Here is a 27040-nt window from a genome sequence, read left to right as displayed (position 1 = left end):
TTTCAGTGGTCTTATCGTCTACAACCAGACAACACGAACCTGTTACACACATTCTTCTTGGAGCAATGGAATATGTAGAAAGTAAAATGAACTCCCGGATAGGTAACAGAAAATGTTTACATGGATACATTGTGTTGCTTTTATTTTAATCCATATATCGACCTTTTATGTGCTCTTAGATAGTTTTAAATTGTCCATGTGTTAACAACTAAAATTATCGCTAACAAAACGAGCTAAGCAGTTTTGTCCCTCCCTAAACATGACAAAGATAGAGAAATCAATCATTCTTATATATTTAATTTATATTTTATGTAATATAACTTTAAAATAAATGTCTAATTAATATTATATATGTGTATATGCTCAGAAACGTTCCCTCTAATTGGATTCATCAAATATTCTTATTCTTATTCATATACCAATTATGAGCAACATAACAAGAGATACTATTGGAGGGGCATATTTTGTAAATTTTAATATAATTATATATTTTGAATTATGAATAGGGGATTACTTCATGCACTGGTAATGATAATCAAATTAAAGAATAATCGATTCAAGTGTCTAGACAACTCATTGTTTAAAAATGAAGTCCGAATCATCTTACCAAAATCATTATTTCAAAATGTATCAACTGATCTCTTAGAGTAAGAAACGTAATTTGTAATGAATTTATAAGCTTAAAATGTGTTCGAGCAAACTCGGAAAGCTTCAGTGACCAACTTGCTACAAACGATATTCATTCCTGAAACTATTTTCTATTTTTTTTTAAGCAAACACACAAAAATGTCTGTAACGCAAGTCAAACAGATTGAGATGAATTGCCGATAATTTATTATTATTAGCAATAAAAATAAAACGAACTGATCAAAACATGATTGTCTACTATTGTTAAAGCTTGTTCAGTCCTTCAACTATCGCATGTTTATTTCATGATTTTTTAGTTTTAAAATGTCTGGCTGAAAAACAACAGGATATCCGGGATTTACATGACGCAATAGGTAAACTACCAATACCAAGGACGGACATCCGGTACTTGAGTTGGATTATAGAAACTAAAAGAAAAGTGGAGCACGTATTACATAGAGATCCGAAAGTACCAAGACTACTGCATGCATGTCTACGACACTTAGAGGTAACACATTCTATTTTAATAAAATTGTTTTGAACTGCCGATTCACTTTTGTAGAGCTACATTCTAAAACGCTAGGAACAAAACAATTAAAATAAAGGCTGAAAAAGTACTCTCTTCATTTTTATTTGTACATTAGTTAGGTCATTTGTTTACTAGTTTGTATTGAGATTTCGGGGCCTTTTATAGCTGACTAGGCCTAACTGTGACCTATAGCTGTTAATGTCTGTGAGATTTTATCTCTTGTGAAGTGTTGCTTTAATGGCAATCATACCACATCTTATTTGTTTTATACTCAGTCTCCTTCTGGTAGTTAAACTTTCACATACGTGAGAAGTCCTATGGCTGTGCCAAAACTTCAAGTATACAATCACTTAACCAAAATTCCTGGTATTTATGATGGTTTTTTTTGGTCAGAATGAGGACGTTTAAAACAGAGCATCGTGCACGTGGAGACAGACAACCACGCTTTCTGCACGTAAAGAAACCCTGAAACACCTTTTTTGCGAAAAGGGGACAATTTTTAGCCTGTTGATATGCTTAACTTCTGTCCTTGTCCAATAGAATACCATTGTCAGTGGTAGTCCGAATTTTCCCGACCTTTATCCGGACGGCCTCTTTTACAGGAACTACCTATTGTTTTAGTTTATAATGTTTTCCCGGAAATTATTATTTCATTCATAGATTACCGTATAGGCGTTGTAATAATGCTATAACTGATACACAATTACTACACAAATTGTGAAAAAGAGAATAAAGCGCTTTTAAACTGTCAGACAATTCAAAATAATAGCGACAATTTGAAATCTGTCTAGCAATTTGAGCTTAATGCAAGTTCAATGTGTAAGTCCGAAAGAAACAATTATCTATTTTTCGATTTTACCTTTTCACATTCATCAGAAAACATATTTTCACCACGATATTAATAAGTGCACTTTAATTGTCATCTACATATAACAAATACCAGTATATATAAATGATCAGCAATCTACAACGCAGATACTTTAAAAATATAACTATGGGCAACCACGGATCACATACAGTGCGATTATTTTGAAGCCCATAATGCATTAATAGAGCAATAGTTTTGGTGAACTGCAAAAATATTTTGAATACAAAATTTATACAAGGGCACATCAAGTGCGATTACTTGACAGTGTATGACGTTATAAATGGAATAATTAGTTTTATTAGAATGCAGAAATATTTTGATTACAACACTTATTGAAGGCAAAAGTAAAAAGTGACACAACTGAAAACATATATGAGCATATACATCGAGCATAATAACAATTAGGTAGAAGATATTTCCACAGTTAAGACTGATTAAACTCACATTAAATTTACTTTATGATTTTATGATACAGAATAGAAGCTAATATGCTTCTGAATGAAATTACACACGTTGAACACTCCTTTTCAAAATTTATTTACATGTTTTTGCAAATCATCTAGATAAAAAGAAAAATAACAAAAATACCGAAATCCGAAGAAAATTCTAAAAGAGAAGTCCCTAAGCAAATAGCGAAATCAAAAGACTGTTAATAATGCATCTGAGAGAGTATTTTACTTTGCATTCTTTCAGCTGCTTAGATAATTATATCTTTCAATAACATTTTATGAAGATTAACACCGATTAACTTTTCCTCTTTGTCGGATTTCTGATCTCATATTTAAGTGCTTAAACCAAAACAGATTTTTGTAAGTCACTTTATCAAATGTATCTAATGGAGATATGTACAAACAAAATGTAGCCACTGCTGTTGGACGTTTCGTCCCCGAGGGTATCACCAGCCCAGTAGTCAACACTTCGGTGTTGACATGAATATCAATAACTTGGTCATTTTCATAAATTTCCTGTTTACAAAACTTTGAATTTTTCGAAAAACTAAGGATTTTCTTATCCCTAGCATATATTACCTTAGCCGTATTTGGCACAACTTTTTGGAATTTTGGATCCCCAATGCTCTTCAATTTTGTACTTGTTTGGCTTTATAAATATTTTGATATGAGCGTCACTGATGAGTCTTATGTAGACGAAACGCGCGTCTGGCGTACTAAATTATAATCCCGGTACTTTTAATAACTAATTAAATGCATATTTGGCAGATTAAAGAAAAAAAAGTTCAAAAGCATATCAAAGTTGAGGATATTCTATATACTTTTATAGTATACGTTTACTATAAAAGAAGTATACGTAGACTGTCATGTATAAAATAAACCCTTTATATTAAAAATATCTTCCCATTGAGCAATTCTTTCTACTACACTAAATCGTCTATATTTTACTTATGTATAGACCGGAAATACGAAGTCTTGTTTTATAACCTCCGAATCAGTCACCGCACACCGCAAGTGAAAGGTGAAACCGTGATGGAAATCTTAACAAACGAGACCTGAAAGGTAAATATAGATTCAACAACTGCAATAAGTGTGTTATGATATTTCTCCATTGAAAACAGTTAAATTTTAATATTTAAAACGCGAGGCTTGCCGAGATTTTTAAATAATAACGTTAAACTGTTAAAAGTGGAGAAATATCGTAATACACGAGTTCTAGTGGTGGGATATGTTTCTCCTATGATTTTTATCATTCCTTTTTAAAGATTTGACGAAAGTTGTGTACTTTAATTCTTATATGACGTGATAAGACATGGTCGACTTTTTTCATGACTTCACACTAGGAAAAGTCAGAAGAAACCATGGTTATCATTATTATTATTGCTCGAGTGTTCAACGTAATATGTGTTGATGGCTTAACATTTTCCAGATTCGATAAACTTTGGCAACAAACTCGAAAAGTAATTACCTTACGATTTACAAACACTGAATAAAACATAATTTTTTGATAATACGTTAGAGATATATGGTGGTTTAATACATTCGTTTGATAACATTGAACTTACAAGGACATCGTTTACATGACTTAAGAGTTGATAGATAATTTGGAACACATCAAAACAACTGTCATGTTTATTATGTAAAAAAGAAAACGATAATTAAGTTTCATTTGTTCATTTCAGCTGTATGCAGAATGTCTCGAAATCAATGCATTGCTCGGAATTGATCAAGTTCGTGAAGTCATAATGCAAGGATATACAGATAAATCATATGAAAATGAGAATGCAAATACAGATGAAGAGGCGCAAATCTTAATCAAGCTAGCAGGTAATTTGACACATTAGGGATACATTTAATTAAATTTCATATAAATGGTTCTTATCTGATGACTGTCTGTACCATTCTCTATCTTCTAGTCTATCTAGGAGAATCCACTGTAATGAATTCCAGAATGCATTCATATGTTATTTCTTCAATAATAAACTAAAAAAAAACTTTTTGCATCTAGACATCTTCTGTTCGTCATATTTTGTTATTTCTAGGCGGAAAAAGAAGCAGGCGTAAAACGCAAAGAAAATAAAACACTTTTCTGCTGAATTTTCGTTTTATAATATTTTACAACGCAATGATTATCAAAATTAAATGACTTCTTTATTTTACATTACAATTTAAATAAATATATTTCAAATGTCTATTTATTTGCTTATCTAAAGTTTTACCTTTTTATTTTGTTATGCCCCAATTACGATTGTAGAGGGGCATTATGTTTTTCGGTCTGTGCGTCCGTTCGTCCTGTTTCAGGTTAAAGTTTTTGGTCAAGGTAGTTTTTGATGAAGTTGCAGTCAAATCAACTTGAAACTTAGTATATATGTTCCCTATGTTATGGTCTTTCTAATTTAAATGTCAAATTAGAGTTTTTACCCTAATTTCACGGGCCAATAAACACAGTAAAGGATGATGTGAGTGGGGCATCTGTGTACTATGGACACATTCTTGTTATTTTTAAGTAAAAAGCAAAAATCACAAAAAACGTTGTAAAAGAGGGACGAAAGATACCAAAGGGACAGTTAAAAACAAACTGACAACGCCATGGCTAAAAATGAAAAAGACAAACAAACAACAGCACATACGACACAACATAGAAACTAAAGAATAAATAACACGAACCCCACCAAAAAACTAGGGGTGATCTCAGGTGCTCCGGAAGGGTAAGGAGATCCTGCTCCACATGTGGCACCCGTCGTGTTGCTTATGTGATAACAAATCCGGTAAATAGTCTAATTCGGTAGGTCACATTCATGAAAGGGAAAGTGATTGTAGTTACGACGTAAGGAACATATCCGATATCATTTGTGAAACGGTTATTCCATAACGGTCAACCAACTCGTGATGGCGTCCGTAAAATTTACGAAGGGATGATTTCAACTTCACCCTTTGGAACTCTTGGTTTAATAGCTTCCTTGTGAGCAGCAACCCTCTATCAAGAAAATCATGATCGGAAATGCAAGCACGGGAATATCGTATCAATTGGGAGATATATACACCATATGCAGGTGCTGCTGGAATGTTGCTACTTAGAAATGGAGAGGTAACAATAGGAAAGCTGAAATCATCTCTTTTGTCATAAAGTTTTGTTTTCAACCGACCCTCGTTGTCAATTTCTAGATGTAAGTCAAGATATGAGGCCGACTTAACTGTACCTGTAGTATCCTTTATCTCTAGCTCGATTGGATAGATGCGTTCCACATAGTCACCAAATTTTGAATTATTTAGTGAAAGAACATTATCTATATAGCGAAAAGTAGAGTTAAAGGATATTGCTAACTTCATATCTTTCTTCCTAAGAAGTTCCTGCATGAAGTCAGCCTCATAATAATAAAGAAATAAGTCGGCAAGTAGAGGGGCACTGTTTGTTTCCATTGGAATGCCGACAGTCTGTTGAAAAACACGTCCTCCGAACGTAACAAATATGTTGTCAATCAAAAAATCAAGCATCTTGATAATATCAGTTTCAGAGAATTTTTTGTTCGAATCAGAGTGATCTTTTACAAAGTAGGATTTATCCCTCCCTCAGACAAGATACTTGTATCTACGTTGGCCATTCTGTTTTACGAAGCAAAACAATACCAACTCTTTCAATTTGTCTTTTAGTTTGGAATGTGGAATACTAGTGTACAGAGTAGAAAAGTCAAATGTTTTAATACTGTTACAAGATGAAAGAGAGTTAGATTGTATGTACTCTAAAAGATCTTTGCAATTTTTGAGTATCCACATCTGATTCACGCCCCCTCTAGAATAGGCAGTTTCACAATAACTTTGAAGCCCGTCTTTTATTGCTGATAAAATAGATGTTAATAATTTAGAAAGAGGTTTCGTGGAGCACTTGGAAAACCCAGCAATATACCGTTGTTTGTAAGGAAACTTATGTAGTTTAGGTATCCAATACGATGATGGAAGATCCAGTTTTTCATCTTTGGTTGAAATTCCAAAGGAACACAGAACAGACCTATGATTATTCAGGATTTCCTCTTTGGTCAGTGTCGTAAGGGTATATGTTGAGTTTCCAAGTGAATTGTCAATACCTAATTCGTTTATCAAGCAGTTAATGAAATAAGTTTTACACACAAAAACGATGTTGTTTGGGGCTTTATCTGCGGGGACAACAACATATTTGTCATGGAGGTAGGATAGGTGTTTTGCAACATTTGAATCTTTAAAGATTGACGTAGCATGGGCATTGGTAGACCCGTTCAGTTTCTTAATTCTGATTTGTATCAACGACCTCACCCCCTTAATCCATTCAGAAAGAGTGTCTACGTCTTCCTTCTCGCGCTTAGCCCATTGCCTGGCATAATCCTCAACTGAATCCATCAAAATTTTAAAGTTGTATTTCCAATTGAGGGATTTAGGCTCACGATATTTCGGACCTTTCGATAACACATTTCGTAGAGAAGTGTTATTAACAATGTTGAGGTCACCTGTAATAACGTGGCCAGCAGGATTATATGTGAATTGTAAAAATCGACATTGAAGGTCAATAACTCTAATAAGGAGTCGACAGCTATATTTTTGTGTAGATCTTGTCTCCTGTCAGATTTTCTGTATTCATAACAGTTTTCAAAATAAAAATAAAAAACTTTCATTTTATCCTTATATTTTATTTTAGTCATATTGAATCATCGGACAAATTTTATAAAACAAATATTACCCCAATAATGAAACGGCTACGTTTGTTTTGAGGAGAATTGTTTTTAAATGTTAACATACGACGAAGGATGTTTAGTAGTGTTGTCAAATCGTACACTTTTGCCTAACCGGTTACTCGGATAATCGTTCGACCGATTTACCGGTTAACCGGTAATTTAAGTTGGTGTTTGAAAGCCTTATCAATAGAACCCTACACATAGATATAAGATGTGGTATGTTTCAATTTGAAATGATTAATTATAAAAAAGAAGATGTAGTATGATTGCCAATGAGACAATTCTTCACAAGAGATTAAAATGACACAGAAATTAACAACTATAGGTCATTGTACATGCTGTACGACCTGTTTCTTCACTGTGTTTGCTTTTTTCTTTAAGCATGCTACTCGTACTTTCACGTATACATTGAGTACATTCACATTGGTTTGCATTTCACAATTTTTGAATTTAAAGTAAGACTAACCCTTGCACTACGAGGTTGCACATTTAAATGTAGGTTTACACAATATTAGATCGAAAACGAAATAATGAAGTAATTAGTAAAATTAAATCTCATTACTAATTTAAAGTTACTGTTAAAAAAACATGTTTACTAATTTTGTTTCTTAAAGATCCTGCCCCGAACTCTAATCAATTTTATGTTTTTATGATTAACAATAGAAATCAATATACTGGACAATTGATTTGTCAAACTAATTACCACGACGACAATTTTTAAATAAAACATAACTATTTAATGATTTGATTTTCAACACAAATTTATATCAAATCTATCGAAATTGAAAAAAAGTCCGGTTAACCGGTTAGCGTTTTTGGTATTCGGTATTCGGTCGTTCGACCGATTAACCGGTTAACCGGTTAACCGTTGACAACACTAATGTTTAGTGATGACTAAAAGCAGAGATGACCCTTTTAAGCCAAAAATCAATTTATCGCATTTTGAATTTAGTTCTACACTTATTTCGGTTGTATTAAAACAGATTATTAGTTAATCCTATTTGTCTTTATGCATATATGCCAAATTAAAGTTGTACCCTTCAAATTGTCGAAAGCCGGTATATCGATGAGAAGACAAACTATGTCCAAACAAATTGAAAATGAAAAGATAAGTAGATTTGTATACTGTTTTTTTTCTTTATTAGAAAATGTAAAAACGTCTTCGAAAAAAAATTAGTGCTAGTTACAATATTACAGTCTTAAAAAAAGTAAATTATGTCAAAAGGACATTCAAAACTCATATTTTATTTGTTTTACTTTTTTAAGTGTTTTATTAGAATTTTGGACATCATAAATACGCTTATAAATTTGATGTTAACCTAGGTTTTTCGATAACTATTGTTTTAAATCTTATTTACTCTTAAACAGACGTGAATGCTGAAATTCGAAACATTGACAGAAACATTGAAGCCGAGACAGATATACAAGCTATTATTCAAATTGTCGAAAGCGAATTTCAACGCTTTAGAGAAGATTCAAGGTTTATAATAGGTGTGAAGACCAGAGCAACAGCAAATATCTTATCAAAGAAACTTCCAGCCTATCTGCGTTGTACTAATTTGACTGGTTTATATAGATCTGCAGAGGAAGGAGGTAATACGTTTAATAATATATACAAGTTATATGATTTAGTTTGTGTACGTCTGGCTTTGCAACAGACGCTATTTTGACTTCGTTTTGTTAAAACGAAAAACATGCACATTTTTAGCTCACATGGCTCAAAGGGCCAAGTGAGCTTTTCTCATCACTTGGCGTCCGTCGTCGTTAACTTTTACAAAAATCTTCTCCTTTGAAACTATTTAGCCAAATTTAACCAAACTTGGCCACAATCATCATTTGGGTATCTAGTTTAAAAATTGTTTCCGGTGACCAGCTAAACCAACCAAGATGGCCGCCATGGCTAAAAATAGAACATTGGGGGTAAAATGTATATTTTGGCTTATAACTCTGAAACCAAAGCATTAAGAGAAAATCTGACATTGGTACAATTGTTTATTAGGTCAAGATCTATCTGCCCTGAAAATTTTAGATGAATCGGACAATGGGTTGTTGGGTTGCTGCCCCTGAATTGATAATTTTAAGGAAATTATGTCCGTTTTCGGTTATTATCCTGAAAATAATTATTGATAGCGATAAACTGTAAACAGCAATAATGTTCAGCAAAGTAAGATCTACAAATAAGTAATAATGATCAAAATTGTCAGTTGACCCCTTAAGGAGTTATTGCCCTTAATAGTCATGTTTACCAATTTTTCATAAAATTTTGTAATCTTAAACAAAACTCTTCTCCCCTGAAACAACTAGACCAAATTTAACCAAACTTATCCACAATCATTATTAGGGTATCTAGTTTAAAAATTGTGTGCGGTGACCCAGCCAACCAATCAAGATGGCCGCCATGGCTTAAAACAGAACATAGGGATAAAATGTAGATTTTTATAACTCTGAAACCAAAGCATTTAAAATTTTACAATGGGTTAACTTGTTTATCTAGTAAATATCTATCTGCTCTCAAAATTTCAGATGAATTGAACAACTGGCTGTTGGGTTGCTGCCCCCAATTGGTAGTTGTTAAAGAAATTTAACCGTTTTTGGTTATTATCTTGAATACTATTATAGAATTTGAGATAAACTGTAAACATCAATAATGTTCAGCAAATACAGATCTACAAATAAATCAACATGACCAAAATCATCAGTTGACCCCTTAAGGAGCTATTGCCCTTTATAGTCAATTTATAACAATTTTCATTAATTTGGTAAATTTTGGTAAGTTTTACAAAATGTTTTCCTCTGCAACTAAAGTGCCAAATTCATTACAGATAGAAAAAATTGTAAGTAGCAAGAATGATAGTAGAGTATGATCTACAAACACATCACCATCACCAAAATTTTTTTTTGTCATGAATCCATCTGTTTCCTTTGTTTAATATGCACATAGACCAAGATGAGCGACACAGGCTCTTAAGAGCCTCTAGTTAAATAATTGTAAGCTTCTTGTTATAGCAAGCTGGCAACAAATCTCCATTAAAATATAATACTTGCAATATTGTAAAAAAAAAAAGGAAGCCAATATTTATAATAAAAAGTATATACAAATACTAAATTCTAAGGTTAACTAAAAAAGTCGATAAAGTTTGAAGCAATCACATGATATATCACGTCGACCAAAGTAACAAATGTATAATAACTGCACGGATTGATAGTTATACGAGTATAATTAATGTGTCAGTGACTTTTTAAGGAAATCGTTAGCCAAACAACAGGTGTTTGTAAATATGCTAAAAAGTTACCGCTGTTAAAGATTATTCTTCTGACGTCTCATTCGCGTTGAAATCTCGTTCTGGATTTATTTCCAAATCATGTGATACAAGTGGAAAATATCAATGAATTTAAAACATGTTATAATCAAATTTCACACTGTGAAACAAAGTGTGTATTTACAATAAGTAGTTTTTTTGAGAAATATTGCTCATCAGGTCAGTCTTTTTAGCCACAATTTTGAGAAAACGGTGCGGTTCTCAAGAAATGATTTTATTAGAAGTATCCTTATCACTTTTTTCTTTTCAAATTTTAATCATTTATAATAGAAGTTGAAGTGATATGTATTTTGTTTTTTAAACAGAGAAAAATCACAAATTTGCAAAATTGACAGCTTGGTTAATTTGACACAAGAAAGCATCAAAATATAATAAAACTTTATTAAAGAACCTTAGTGAGCACGCTCACATACCCCACGTCCCCACATTGTCATTGGAGAAATTAAATAAGTATAAGAAAAAAAAATGTATAAGAAAAAATACTGAATAATAATTTCCTGTCAATATACACATCTACATAGTATGTCCTTATTATCTAAAAAATTTCATGAAATTCTGTTGTGTGTTTTCAGAGGAGTTGAGATGACAAACTGTTGCAGAAGTACATTGAAGCAAATAAGTTCAAAGGGGCATAACTCCTAGAAAAAAAATTGAATCGTAATTTCCTGTTGATATGCACATCTACGTAGTATGTCCTTATTATTTACAATGTTTCATGAAATTCTGTTGTGTGGTTTCAGAGGAGTTGAGATGACAAACTGTTGAAGTAGTACCTTAAAGCAAATAAGTTCAAAGAGGTGCAACTCCTAGAAAAAAATTGAATCGTGATTTCCTGTCGATTGCACATCTACATAGTATGTCCTTATTATCTGAAAAGGTTTCGTGAAATTCTGTTGTGTGGTTTGAGAGGAGTTGCGATGACAAGAAACAGGACTGACGGACGGACTGACGGACGAACGGACGGACGGACGGACGGGTCAAAAACATTATACCCTCCGCAACTTCGTTGCGTGGGGTATAATTATATTAACACATACCTATAGTTTGTTTTAAGTTTAATTTAATTGAATTGGTCCACTTCATCTTGATTGAAAGTATGAAAAAAGATTTAATTGTGGAACTGTGATTTTGTTCACCATTAAATCCCAAAAATGGGTAAAAATTGATGAGATTGTGAAATCATCAAAATTGGATACTTTCAATGGGCCGTAGTATGAAAATAAGTTTACCACATGTGATTTCTTTTATTTACCCACCAATCAAACCAAAACCCAAAATCAGATTTAAAAAAAAAGTTTAATTTTAGAAATGTTTGGCTCCTTAGACTAAGGTGTAAATCAATAAATGTACATAAAAAGTTGATCGCTATATAAAATATTCTTAATTTATATCTTTATTATTTGGTTTATAATAGATAATTGTTAAACACTACCACATTTAAATTCCTTGAAAATGATCATTTTTTGTTTCCAATCTTTATTGTAACAGGTCCGGAACTCTAGATTTCCTGACGTCAGAATAGATTTGTATATTAATATCCCATACAAAAAACTGACCAATCAACTCATTGAAATACAATGTTTTGTGCGCTATTACGAGTTTACTATCACCTAAAAACACGCGAAATTGGTGGTAAAACTTTAAAAATATATAATGTCTGGGACTCTCAATGTTTTTGTTCGGCGAATGTGTTTAATGTAAAATATATAACACAATCTTCAATTTGCACGCTCAGAAAAAAAAATGTTTACTGGCTTCAGAATTCGACTTTCTTTTTTGCCTTGTAAAAGTAGTTGAACAGTTTTTTTTCCATTGTTATGCATTGTACCTGTGCAATAATTTCACAACCAGAAACAATGAAATTTCCAATGAAGTAACCACTGTCTAGTATGAAAATTATTTTGAGCTCTTTTAAACATGTATTATACCATTCCAAAAACATTTCTGTTTCAAAAAACAAAAATAACTGGCACATAAACACTACTATCTGTACTGGATAAATATATATATATAGAGGAATTTTATCATTCAATTGCTATCTTATTGACTTATGTGCAATATATTCACTCATTTAAATCCTCTTAATCATAGTTGGTGCCATATTGCCCATTACGGTGTTCTAAAACGTGCTTATGTATATATATATATATATATATAATAATATTTTTAAATTTGCAAACTACATTTCACATCAAATAATAACAGTTCGTTAAAATATTGTCACTAGCGCTTTCATGCCTTCTGGCAATCTTCAGGCGACGTTTTAACAATGTCCTTGACGACACTGCCGTTGGTAACGTTTATTACGTTACAATAACGATAAGGGGAGATAAATCAAACGTGTTTAAGTAGATCCGTTTAATTTTGGCTGAAAGTCCTTTATAAAGTGTGCTTCCTTTGCCAGTCTTTTATATTTGTTCGATTCGTTCATTTTATAGAACGGATATACGGTAAATTTTCCACTACTGCACGTTTCGAAATGCAAGATGTGAGCGAACATTTCGAAACGTGCAGTAGTGGAAAATTTACCGTATATCCGTTCTATAAAATGAACGAATCGAACAAATATAAAAGACTGGCAAAGGAAGCACACTTTATAAAGGACTTTCAGCCAAAATTAAACGGATCTACTTAAACACGTTTGATTTATCTCCCCTTATCGTTATTGTAACGTAATAAACGTTACCAACGGCAGTGTCGTCAAGGACATTGTTAAAACGTCGCCTGAAGATTGCCAGAAGGCATGAAAGCGCTAGTGACAATATTTTAACGAACTGTTATTATTTGATGTGAAATGTAGTTTGCAAATTTAAAAATATTATTATATACATTCTGTACACCGTGTTTATTTACTTTTGCTATATATATATATATATATATATATAAAAGATGAGGTATGAATGTCAAATGAAATATTTTAACATCCAAGACATAATATATTAAAGTAAGAGATCATAGGTTCAACGCTGAAAAGTAAGCTATAAAGACACAGTTTACTTGTGAAAAACAATTCAAACCAACGAAAAAACCAACGGCTTTATTTATGTACAAAATGAGAAGAAAAATTATCCAATAAATAAAAGAAATATAAGAGGTTTAGATCTAACGCTGCAATTGTCGCAAAACATATCAAAGAGCACGTCCTTGACACACCTACACATGGATAAAATCATAAATGATTTTATTTTTAATGATGGCAAATATCCGAGTCTGTTAAAATCATAAAAAATCCAATATCTCTATCAGAAAAAAAACGAACTTTTCAAAGACGAAAACGAAATGAAACTACAGCTGCTTGCTTTGTTACCTTAAGAACAAAGGAACAGTTTGAAATAGTAAAAAAGTCCAAAATACTGAAATTTGTCCAAAATCAATACTTATAGATTTTATAAACATTTTAAAAAAAGACTTATAAAAATGTCATGTGCAGTTTTGGTGAAACACGATGGATGATAAAGGCTTTTATGCATTGTTCTGTACCTGTCAAATTCTTAATATGAAAGTCTACTTAGTATTCTTTAGTAAATATCTCATAATGGAAAACCAATCTTTCTAAAAGCTGTTTGTATACTAAAAAAGGAGATGTAGTATGATTGCCAATGGGACAACTATCCACTTAAGTTCAAAGGAAATGGATGTAAGTAATGATAGCTATAGGGAACGGTATTTTCGTCAACAATGAGAAAAAAAACCATACCGTATAATCGCCTATAAATTGCTAAGATTAATGATTGTTCGTTGTTTTGTCATAAAGACAAATGAATAAACACATTAAATTACATTTTTAATCATTAGAGAAGGTAAATTATCTGAAAATCAATTTTGAGAAAAACTGTGAAATTTAAAAGCCACCAACAGATATTTTATACACTCTTAGTTTTCCCCTTTTAACGAATACAAAATTCAAGGATCCCTAATTTTATTTTAATTTTCTATATAAAAGTTGCTGCCCTCATGACATTAGCACTGACTGTTATCGACGATTAGATTTACACTAGAAAGTTTGTTTTATGGGTGATTGTGTTTTTCACTGTGGTTTCGGTGCTATCTTATGGACAAATACCTGACATCTCCGTGTCATCATCAGTCATATTTATGGCTTTATATCGGATAATTCAAAAAAACGTGTTTTGTCATAAAAACAACTCTTCATTTATCTGAGTATGAAAAGAATACTTTATATTACGAATTATTAATGTGATACAGAAAGTTAAAAACTAAGTGGAATTGTTAATTTCGCAATGCATGAAATACTGTGTTGTATTTCAGTAAATAACACATGTTCGTGGTTGATTGTAGACATGTAGTAGTCTATCATGCATTGTTACTCATTTGATTAATTGGTCAGAAACCTATGTTAAAATAATTTGCGTTAGAAGTAAATTAACTATAACATGTGCGAGGACATAACTATGCTAATTCCTGCATATCCATAACAGGTAGTGTTCCCGACCTGTTTAACATTTTGTCATTTAGACTAATTTTGTTCTATGAACTTTCAGTTAAGGATGAATAGCTCTGAGGAGCCAAATATTTCTAAAATTAAAACCTTTTCTTATCATGATTTTAAGGTTTATATGACTGTAAAAATAATAGGTGCATAAAAACCCATATGGTGGTGCATTTCTTATTTTGCTTTTTTTATACTTTCAATTAAGATGAAGTTCAATTAACTGAGTAAATTTAACTTAAAATTTTTTAGGTAGGGGATTGTTTAAGAAAGTTTTATAAGGTTCTGTCACTTTCCCGTGTCAAATTTACCATATGCTGTCAATTTTGTCAATTTTGGTTTTTACCCTTTTTTTGGGAACAAAAATCATATTATTTTTCCTAAATTGTTATAAATGTTTGACAAAATAAATATCTAAGAAATTTCAAAATAGAAAATATTGATATAGAGTGAAACTGTTGAAATAATTTCTTGATCCCCTCATCCATTTTCTCAACATTTCGGATAATAAGACTGACTTGAAAAAAATAGCATTTGAAAACTTCATTACTCAAAAACTTCTTATTGTAAAAACACATTTTTTCAAAGAGTTCAGTTTGATAATAATATATTTTGAATTCATTGATATTTTCCACATGTAACCCATGATTTGGAAATAATCCCAGAACGAGATTTTAACGAGACTGAAAAGAATACATTCCTAATTTTATCTTTGAAAAGCATTTCTTTTTATAAAACATGATAATGTTTGAATAATGTCGTATGTTGTTAGTTCCTTATTCAGTATCTATAGAACTGAATTGTAACCATTTCACTTTCCAAATAAATAGTAGACAGTAATCATTTGATATTTTCTTTTTATATTCCGGTTATCGAGTAGATAAACACATAAAAATTTTGGAAAGATTTAGAAATGGTGAATACTTATGCCTTGCTGCAGCATCAGTAGGATGTATAGAACCCAATGTAAATGCTCTACGTGGTAATATGATAATTAGTTACAAATGTGATACGCCTGATGAAATAAGTACCTGGAAACTGCGTGGTATGTATGTTGTTTTCTAATTTGCTAATGATTCCGAATTGTCGCATTCTATATATATATATATATATATATATAGCAACGGGATTAATAAGATGATACATACATTTAAAATGCAAACAGCTAAAATTATTAATTGCATGCAAAAAAGAAACATTCTATTTATTTTATAATTGAAGAAATTGAAAAGACAATTTTTCAATTAAAGAAGTTGTGCTTTGCAAACCTAGATTACTTAAAATTCAATGAAATAAAAGTATGCATACATTTGCTAACATTTTTCAAATTCAGCGAACGCCTTGAAATAAATAAATTAAAAAAAAAAAACACCAAAAATAACAAAACAATACAATATTGTCATTTAAGTAGATTCGAACAAATGATACATACACAAAAACATAAGGTGAATGCAGGATGATAAAGTAATGGATATATATATATATATATATATATATATTAATTATATTATAGGAACTGTAGATAAATACGCAGGACGAGACCCTATAGATGGTTATTCAACGGATGTTGAAACTGAAAAGCAAAATATACAGCAACAGTATTTGATGGCACAAGCATTAGAAGACATTTCAAACCAGAATATTGCAAGAGATATAGCCATAGCAGAAAAAAATATATTTGAAACAGAAAAAATTGAAAGGATGGCAGTAAAATTCAAGAAAAGGAAAGGATATTTTTCCGTTCATTGTAAATTTTGTGGCGTTGTCATTACCGACGGAAATCTAATGCGACATGTGAATAAGACATTCTACTTTGTTTGTGACAAACAAGTATTAGCCAGAGTTGTCCGGAGGCCAATTTCTACAAAGAAACAATTAACAATGGATGGTTTTCAGAAGCTTGAGGGAGCATATGGCTTGGAGTGTAGACATCACTGGGGTTCCATACTTATGTACAAGGCGTCGGAATTTCTTGCTTTAGCACAAGACGATGTCAAAATATTTGATCGTCAAACAGGCAAATTTATCGATTGTCGAAAATGGAGTGATCTGGTATTCAACATAGAACAGATGTCTGACGATGACTTAGAAAGTTACAAACAGTAGGAGATAATTTCTTTTAAAGATCATCTAATTTTGTGGAATGTTCAAAATATGGCATACACATTGTATTGTACCTTTAATATTTATATGAACCACATATTTTCATAACAATTGCTAAATCCATATAACTGTGTAAACCTTTCTATCAAAGTTGATCCTTTCAACCAATTGTGCCGATGATTAGACTTTCATAATTGTATCCAAGAATCCATTAGAGTTAGCAAAATATTCTGATCTGTTTTAAACAGCTTAATTAATGAATCACAAATTGTTATCAATTAAAAAGTTAAGACTCATAGATGGAAAAACATTGGACATAGTTTCACCTCATTTGTGTACTTTGGTTGCAAACAAAAAATCTGACGTTTCTTCCAAAAATGTTCAATAATTAATTGATAGTTTAGCGTCCGTTGTGGATTGAAGGAGGATGGCATAAATATTGAAGTGATTTAGCAATGATTATTTTATCTTCTGATGAAAGAGTGAAGCCGAATTTAAGATTTGTCACTTAATACTAAATATCTCACACGAATCTATACTTACCATACTAACTATCCAAAACTCCAGTTTTTAGACATCTTAACTATTAAGGAAGACGAGAAAATAACGATGAATTTATTTTGTAAACCATCCGTTATGTGAACTTCAGGTCATGCCATCCGTCACATGTCATTCGAAATACTCCTTTCAATTTATCCATACTTATATGTATTACTTGATTTATTTCACTCGACTGGGTGAATTTTACACGGGTGCTCATCAAAGACCAGTAAATCTATCGACAAGTGGTTTTGCGAAAGACTCACCCGGCCACGTCCACTTGTATTTTTGTCCATCTGATGAGTTCAGCCTTTTCATCTGCTTTTTATAGTTCGTTCATATGTTGTACTGTTAAACCACTGTCCCAGGTTAGGGGAGGATTAGGATCCCGCTAACATGTTCAACCCCGCCACAATATGTATGTTTGTATGTGCCTGTCCCAAGTCAGGAGCCTGTAATTCAGTGTTTTGTACATAAATAAGGCCGTTAGTTTTCTCGTTTGAATTGTTTTAAATTGTAATTTCGGGGCCTTTTACAGCTGACTATGCGGTATGGGCTTTGCTCATTGATAAAGGCCCTACGGTGACCTATATTTGTCAATTTCTGTGTCATTTTGGTCTCTTGGGTCACCCCAAAAGTTTATTATTTTGTCTTTCATCGTTATCAATGTGAATTTCAAGTTATTAATTCAACAAATCAGACGATTTAAAGTCCAAATATCTATAGAAAACAGAAAGGAAGAGTCTTATAACACCCCACTTTTTGAACTCCGCTGACCCTAGCTCATTGACACCGCAAATATACTTTTTTCCATTTTTTCTTCTTCTAACTCTTCTATAAAATAGTTGTACCAATAATTATAAAAGAAAAAAATATCAAAATCTAACCAATGAACAGAGATCCAGGATACTTGAACTGATTACTAATTATGACTATATTTGAATTTTATAACACACACATTGTAATCCGGAATGTGTGAATCCGGAAACGTTTTTTCTTGTATTGATTTTCGATTTTAACATAAAAATGATGCCCATAAACATCGAAAAATTGATTAAATTATATGTAATTTAATTTATTTTATCGTTGTATTGTATAATATCAAAGTTTTTCTTAGTGGTTGGTGGTTTTTCAGGTGTTCGGTGGTGTGCAGTGGTGTTCTGTGGTGAAAAGACCCACCCCTTGTGGAGAGTTGTCTCATTGGCAGTCATACCACATCTTCTTTTTTTATATCAAAATGAAGTGATCAGTAATGACAATGAGGGTCGGTTGGAAACAAAACTTTACGACAAAAGAGATGATTTCAGCTTTTTTTTGGGGAACTTTCCATTTCAATGTAGCTACATTCCAGCAGCGCCTGCATACAGAGTATATATCTCCCCATACTATTGTTTGTCTGGGTCTTTTTTAATTTTTAGCCATGGTGTTGTCAGTTTATTTTCAATTATGATTTTGACTATCCCTCTGTTATCTTTCCTCCCTTTTTAATGGTCAATGAACTGGTTTAAATATTTTAACACTATAATAGTTGTATTCGCAAAATATATGACGAGAGACATTTATTTTCTTGGAAAGTGGAGTTTAAAAACATGTACATTGTCCCATTTTTTAATTTGTTATTAAGAAAGTAAAACTAAGATAACAGCAGATGCAAAATATGCATCTTCCGTTGTTCTACAACGTTTTCCAATAATTTTTGCACAGGATAAGTTGAACATAGAATTGGAATAACAATTGGACAACCCGTTTCTTAGACATTAGTCATTGGTGGACAAAACCTTGCTATATTCTTACTTCTGTTATTCGTTGAATCGTTAAGTTGTTTCCATTCGTTGAATGTGTTTGAGATTTTGATTTTACCATTTGATTATGATCTTTCCCTTTTGAATTTTCCTCAGAGTTCAGTATTGTTTTTTGTGATTTTACTATTTTCCACCTTGAACGTTGTAATGCATCAAATATCTGTACGGCACATAGACGAAACGAGGCTTCCAGTATGTTAAAAACAAGCTTATAACAATTTTAATAGAATCTTCGAATAAATTGAAGAAACGTTCAGTCACCAATATACACGAAATAGTTGTTTGTGTCCTTGATTTTTAAAGTAAAAACATAATTCCTATGGTTTAAAATGTAGTATGCAAGTATATCTATGTTTAAAAACAATGAAAATGTTAGAATGAAGTACTTTGTTTTTAAAGCACGAGACAACGTAAAACCAAATTGATTATGCTGTATAAATCTTAATGCTAATGTATCGATATTGATTTCATACAGTAAATATTTCGACATGGTAACAATATTTAAGTGAGCTCAGACATGTCGAACTGAGACGTACTTTCAATTAATGTGAGAAGCGGCTTAAATATGTAAAATGCGTTTTTCACAGAAAATATATACTTTTTGTCTTGATGTTAATATTAGGTATCTTGGTGTAATCAGAAGTGTACATAATTTTACACCGTTGCTGAAAATATATACACTTTGAGGCGCATCCGAAGGTCAAATGCGTTTTCAACGCACGTGTGAAATTTTGTAAACATGTGTACTAATATTCAAGTTGATTGGACTTAAACTTCATCAGAAACTACTTTAACTTTAACCTGAAGCGGAAAAAACGGGATAACGAACAAACGAACGGACACACAGACCAGAAAACATAAGGCCCCTATCGTAGGTTGGTGCTAAACAGATCTTATGCAGTCGGGATATAAAGATAAAGAAATATGGTATGATTGTCAATGATACAAATATCCACTAGAGCACATGTGAAGTGGATGTGAGCAATTGAAGATAAGGGTACGGACTTTAACCTTGAGAAAAACCCATACCATCTATTCGGCTATAAATGACCTCGATGTGGAAAATATGAACCATTTCAAAAAGGCAAACCAACGTTGTATTTCATAACATTTGCGAAGAACGAACGTGACAGACACGAACCAACGACAACCACTGTACTACAGGCTTCTGACGTGGGACAGGCACATATATTATGAGGCAGGTTGAAAAATGTGTGTCTTCAATCAACGCTCCGCTAAGATGGGACAGTGGTGTAACAGAACAACATAAAAACAAAATGGAATGATCAGTAGAAAGTGGCGTAACTCAAAAGATAGGTACAAGGTACAAAAACAACCAACATCTAAACAATACTGATGGTTCAGTTATAATCCATGGTTATTGCTGTGTAGTTTGAATGAAGAAAAAACACAATAAAATATATTGATAGAGATCAACTGCAAAAAAAACAATATATACATTTTTATTTGTGTATATAAAAATATCTAAAAATCACAATGAAATAATACAAAATACATTCAATGGAATTCAATGATTTTACAAACAATAATTTACAACAAATCAATACTTATTCCTGATATAATTTTTTTTAAATACTCCGTATTTCCTAATAATCATTTGCATATTTTCAATAAACAAGTCATCAAATATCATAACATTAACAATCATCCAATAACAATCGATTTACCATACATAACATTTCTTGTAAGGATTCATGTAGCTTCCCTGTTTGCAGCTGAAGGCATCAGAAAAGTCTTTAGAATTCTGAAGGGTTCCTATAACTCTGAAAATATTTTTGAAAGTTTAAATCGTATTGTTATCCAGATATCAAATATGCAACCATATCAACTTTATCACAAAATAATTAAAAAGTACATGTAGCATGATCACTTCTGATTTCCCATGTGACCACCTTTGTTTCTGTCAATAACACCATATATATTTGTATAATAACAAACAGTTGAAGGTAAAATTTCTCCATTCTAAATTGAATTCATTTAACTTCTTCCGAGTGCCGAGGTTAGAAATAGAGAAGGATTTGTCTTTATCGTAAATATGAAGCTCACATCTTTACATTGGATTGGAAATCAGACGATGTACAGACACTAGACAACGTGAAGAGCTATACACACGTGCAAAAGGAATATAACAAGAACAGTATCATACTCTAAATGTTTAACCTTACCTGATTAAGTTTAAAACTATCAATTTTTAAACTATATCAACGGAAGATCTAGGAGAGTCATTTTCTTAATGATGTCAATACCGTAGCATTGATTTAGACCTATGCTGGTCCATATATTTCAATTTTTTCCCTAATATTTCTTATTTTGTTAATTTTATAGAATGAAATGATAATTTACAAAACAATGATTTTTTTATTTGGATGTGCATTATTTTTCAATAACAGGTCGGTACTCATAGAAAAGAGTCTCATAGCCATATACATTTTCATGTTGAGTTATTAATGTTGAGGGAATATATTTGTTATCACTGCGCTTTATGGTGATATATTAACTAGCATTAGGAAGAGAGATAGGCGAAATATACCGAAGGGATAGCTCATAAGTTGAAAACAAATTGATAAAATATGATGTGGCAAAAAAACCTCATTAAAAGTCAAACAACAGTTCACAAAACACAACATAGAAAACTTAAGACTGAGCAACACGAAATTCGTAAAAAAAAATAACCCAGCTTGAACTGAGTTAAGTAAGTAGATCTCTCTCCCCCTCCCCATGTGGCACAAGTCGTTCTGTTAAAACTCATTCATAACTTATCCTTTTCTCAGTTCCGTTTGTATACATTATATACCAGTATATTATGTTGGTTCCTGATCATCCTGCAAAACCAACGTTTCTAGTTGATGATTAATCACAAAGTTGACATAAGATGAATTTGGTTATTCTTTTTATACCACTTTTGGTCATATAGTTCATGGATTTCAAGGTGGATGTACATACCCGGATTCTAAAAGGTTGTGTTTGATGTCAGTTCGCAATGAGACAACTATCCACAAGAGCCTAAATGACACAGAAATTAACAACTATAGGTCACCGTACGGCCTTCAACAATGTGCAAAGCCCATACCACATAGTTGGGTACGAAAGGCCCCGAAATGACAAAGGTAAAACAATTAAAACGAGAAAACTAACGGCCTAATTTGTGTACAAAGATGAACGAAATAAAGGCAACAGTAGTGATCCGCTGTTCGAGATTCATAAAACAAATATGTAACACATCAACAAATGACAACCCCTGAATTACAGGCTTCTGACTTGGAACAGGCACATACATACAGAATGTGGCGGGGTCAACGTGTTAGCGGGATTCCAACCCTCCCCTTACCTTGAACAGTTCATTTAAATGCATTGTTCGACTCTATATTATATTGAATTATCACAAGTTTGTTTCAGATATTATTGTTTATTCATTTGGAAGTTTATTTGATGAAGACGTCGTAAAAACCCTTAATTGAACGGTTGGTCAGAGCGAAAGAAACGATATATTGAAATATAAAAAAATACTACTTTATTATCACCGAACTAGTATACATATTTGCTTTAGGGTCAGCTGAAGGACGCATCCGGGTGCGGGAGTTTCTAGCTGCATTGAATACCCATTGGTGAACTTCGGCTGTTGTCTGTTCTATGGTCGAGTTGTTGTCTCTTTGACGCATTCCCCATTTCCATTCTCAATTTTATTAGTATATCAATTCTTACCTAAACCTCCCTGGACTGTGTACACCAGTTAATATTCTATTTATTGCACTCTCCCGTCTCATACTTCCACACCAAACCTGACAATATTGAATAGGTAATGTAGATGAGTCAACTTGATATGTTAAAAGATTTGAAATAATATCATGTGTCTTTGTAGTTTATAAGTAGCTTTGAATAACTTTGCGACGTTAAAAGATTGCGTTACTATATTCTTTATCTTAAGTAATAGATAATACAAAAAAACTATTGATGCTCTCTACTAAATTGCTCTGAGATTTTATAAATATAATAAGTAATCAGATAATTACGCTGGTCGGGTTTGTATTTGATAGTTTACGCGATAACCGAAAACAGGAAGACATGTCCACTATCAACTGATTTGACTACTAGCCAATCAAACTTTGCTTGTACTATGTAATGCTGCGTGCTTAGTTTGAATGCAGCAAATAAGAACTTTTCATTGGTTTGATCCAATAATGTATCGAACCTCCGATCTCTATCCCGTTCTCAAATCGAGTTCGTTACCACGTGACCACTGAGGTGGTTTATACATTACAGAACTGTAGAAGGTATTCTAGTATTTTGTATTAACTATCTGCCATTACCTGTGCAAAACCAATAAAGAAAAGCTGGTCATGATTATATTTTAATCCTGGAAGCTGTTTTTCTTCACCATTTTCTTTTACCCATCTTTTGTAAGCCTATATTTATACAAACAAACTAGACATTTATTGAAACTTGAATTTTTTAAAGTGTTTTTCATACAAACGGCGATATAAATGAACGTATTCGTCGAAAGCATTAAGATAAAAATGAAAATTGCACATATCTTAATGCCTATCTAAAATGATACTGTGTTTGAATTTACTGTTAACAAGTGTCCAAGGTTATAGACATAGTGATCGAGTTTCGTTTTTTAAATGAACCAGCTAAAAACATAATCTGAAAGTATACTTTATTTGTTCTATACCTTGAACCGTAGAAAAATTCTTAAATTCTAGAATCTTTTCATGTAAACAATTTGATTTAAAACTACTAAGGATTAACTTTTTTCGATTTTCCCATTACTTTTATTTTAAGAAAGTACATTTAGAATGCAAACAGCTATAACTCAGATTGACGAATCTAACGAATACTGTACTGAAATATGTGAAAGTTTTTCCGAAATAAGTTATTCTAATTTATCATATTCAAAATCAGATATTTCGAAATATCGTAGTGTGATTACCCTGAAACTTTGCTTCAAACCACCATTATCTGCAATATTCTCTCCCAAAGTGTTTATGCCATTCACCTGAAAATATATAAATGATTCTGTTTATTTGACTACCAAACCATATAAATTTTCGTTTGTAACAAATATTCATCAAAAATGCATTATAAGATAAAACATAAAATGCTTAAACGATCATGGTCTTATAATGCAATATCAATCTCTATTTAAAAACACAAAATGGTGCATATTTGACTCATCAATAAAAGCCGAAAAACATTTGTCTTATATGTTTACTTATCTAAATGTACTGAATACACACATTTAAACCTTCAGCCACCAACTCTGGAAGGGTAAAATTACTGTACTGGTTTACAAGGCACTTTGTTTGTGTATCAAATCTCCTTATCACTTCATCCGACCACCACTGGACAAGGTTGCCATCTTTGTCATATTGTCTTCCTGTTAAGTAAATTTAACAAACCTTAAATTGTAGGAAGAATCGTACAAAAAATTGCTTCAATAAAATTTCTAGACAATTTAATTAAATCAATTAGTTTATGCAATTCATCATATGTTTTGAACATTTGTCTTGTGCAAAATAAACAAGGGATAACAACATAACTGATTCATTTGTCATTACGTCTTCTCCTAGAGATGCCATGACATTTTTTGTGATGTTTTTCCGTTCATTTATATTTTGTGTGAGGATGATGACATTTGAAATGTATGATAAATTACTTCAAACAACTGATTCTAATGATAATACGTGAAGTAAGCAAATGATCAGTTAAAAAGAAATATAACTACAACATATCAAACCTCTATCATCAAAACCATGTGTTATTTCATGACCAATGACAACTCCTATTCCTCCATAGTTCAAGGATCTACGACAAAAAATGAATAATTATCCGAATTGAAATTAACCATAACATATAACATTTGTATAACAAAGAAATATGAAAGAAGATTCGTTGGACAGACTTTTGAGAAGAGACTAAATTAAAATCATAATTGCTGTTTAATACTTTTTACTATATTTAATTGCAACTTAAATAAACTCATCATAGATACCAGGATTGAAAACTTATATTTACGCTAGACGCGCGTTTCGTCTACAAAACATTCATCAGTGACGCTCGAATCAAAAATGTTAAATAGGCCAAATAAAGTACGAAGTTAATTGCATCTTAAACACATTTCATTAAGACTACCTGTGTAAGAAAGGAATTTGTCATTTGGCACAATATGTTTCCTAGATTTGTACTTTGACTTCAGCTGTCTAGAAAATAGTTGAAACAGTTCTACGAATTACACTTACTTTGGTCGGTCTTTGCTGTAGAATGGTGGCTGAAGTATTCCTGCTGGAAACACTGTAAAGAAACATTTACATTTTATGATTTTTGACATAATGATTAAGGCATACATAACACATTTGCACATTGTATATTTTGGTAATGATCTTCTCTTTAGATATTTTCTTCATATTCACATTATCTTCATTCGGAAATAAATTACTTAGTATATATGACAAAAACTATGTAAATACAATTGAAATAAATTGTCAAGTGTATGCATGCACTCTTTAAATATACTGAAATGGCACACAAAAATGATTGAAATTGATCCTGTATCTTTAATGAAGTATTTTCTGTCACAAATCTTGTTGCTGAGATAAGACATTTGAATTTTTTTCGTGTGTATTGAGTAAGATACTTGCTTAGAATTTTCGGGTTGCTTAAACGTGTGTGATTTGAATGTTTAAAATGTTCATTAAATAAAATATAAAACTTGACAAAAGACACAACTTACTTATTCGATTATAAACAGAGTTATAATATGCATTCACTGTCGCAGGAGCCGTACTCCACCTACAAAGTATATATATTCATATAATTATGTAGCAATAAGCATCATGATTTCTTCGTATACTAGTTATAAAGGATGACCAAAGGCCCATTAATTAATATATGCATGTTTAGAATTGGTAAAGGTTGCATGGATACAAAACAAAAGCAAATATGTTAGTTATAAAAGGATTCTAAATGGAAACAGTTGCGAGTTTGGTGATACTTCGATATCCTCTACTGTTAAAAATGTATTAAATCAATAACATTTACAAGCATCACCATTTCATCATTGTTCATGCCTGGTTACAAAATTCGTATCACTAATATCATTGTTTTTTTTAAAGTTGTTGAGTAAACGTACCTGAGATCTCTTTTCTTTGTTCATTTATAGAACTTTATAGGTTTTTGTTTGAAATCTCTATATCCTTTCTGCAAATTATTCGCGTCCGACTCCTTGTTCGATTTATGAGATTTCAACATTGTTAAACTATTGTTGCCTATATTTACGTATCTCCATATTTGTATTGGGGCTAGCTTAGTGACTTTCCGTTTAGAATTTTCCTCCGAGTTCTGTTCGTTTATTATTTGAATTTTAATATTGAAATCAAGGCAATCACAACTTTTAACAGTTTTTTGAATGGTTAAATAAAATTATATACGATAAACATCGTAATAGAGACATTCACATTGTAACCTCTACTAGCAGACTAGTTTCGCATTCACATAAAACCAAATTTATACAAAGTTCTATAACCTAAAAAAACAGAAAGGCAGTTTGCCCAATTTTTTCACGTTTAGTCCTGGCGCTCTGTTTCAGGCAGTGTGTGCATCTCATACACATAAAGCACTTTGAACTTGAA

At 31.8% G+C, this 27040-nt stretch overlaps 2 protein-coding genes across 2 annotated transcripts in view; one reads left to right on the top strand and one right to left on the bottom strand.

Moving 5' to 3' along the window:
• Positions 1 to 17199, top strand: part of LOC139500592 (antiviral innate immune response receptor RIG-I-like) — a 42424-nt gene extending 25225 nt beyond the window's left edge. The window contains exons 14-19 of the mRNA XM_071289347.1: positions 7 to 102; positions 945 to 1135; positions 4156 to 4300; positions 8545 to 8769; positions 15827 to 15991; positions 16460 to 17199. Of these exons, the coding sequence (XP_071145448.1) occupies positions 7 to 102; positions 945 to 1135; positions 4156 to 4300; positions 8545 to 8769; positions 15827 to 15991; positions 16460 to 17052 (1415 nt within the window). The 3' untranslated portion in view covers positions 17053 to 17199. The remainder of the gene's footprint in view (positions 1 to 6; positions 103 to 944; positions 1136 to 4155; positions 4301 to 8544; positions 8770 to 15826; positions 15992 to 16459) is intronic.
• A 3641-nt stretch (positions 17200 to 20840) lies between these two features.
• Positions 20841 to 27040, bottom strand: part of LOC139500705 (membrane metallo-endopeptidase-like 1) — a 32914-nt gene continuing 26714 nt past the window's right edge. The window contains exons 15-22 of the mRNA XM_071289532.1: positions 26143 to 26201; positions 25652 to 25703; positions 25150 to 25217; positions 24650 to 24789; positions 24343 to 24408; positions 23720 to 23815; positions 23115 to 23191; positions 20841 to 21175 (exon numbers count right to left, since the gene is read on the bottom strand). Coding sequence (XP_071145633.1) covers positions 21076 to 21175; positions 23115 to 23191; positions 23720 to 23815; positions 24343 to 24408; positions 24650 to 24789; positions 25150 to 25217; positions 25652 to 25703; positions 26143 to 26201 — 658 coding nt within the window. The 3' untranslated portion in view covers positions 20841 to 21075. The remainder of the gene's footprint in view (positions 21176 to 23114; positions 23192 to 23719; positions 23816 to 24342; positions 24409 to 24649; positions 24790 to 25149; positions 25218 to 25651; positions 25704 to 26142; positions 26202 to 27040) is intronic.

The sequence above is a fragment of the Mytilus edulis genome, chromosome 13, assembly GCF_963676685.1.
Source record: "Mytilus edulis chromosome 13, xbMytEdul2.2, whole genome shotgun sequence".
Taxonomy (NCBI): Eukaryota; Metazoa; Mollusca; class Bivalvia; order Mytilida; family Mytilidae; genus Mytilus; species Mytilus edulis.
This window is presented reverse-complemented; position numbering and strand designations above follow the sequence as displayed.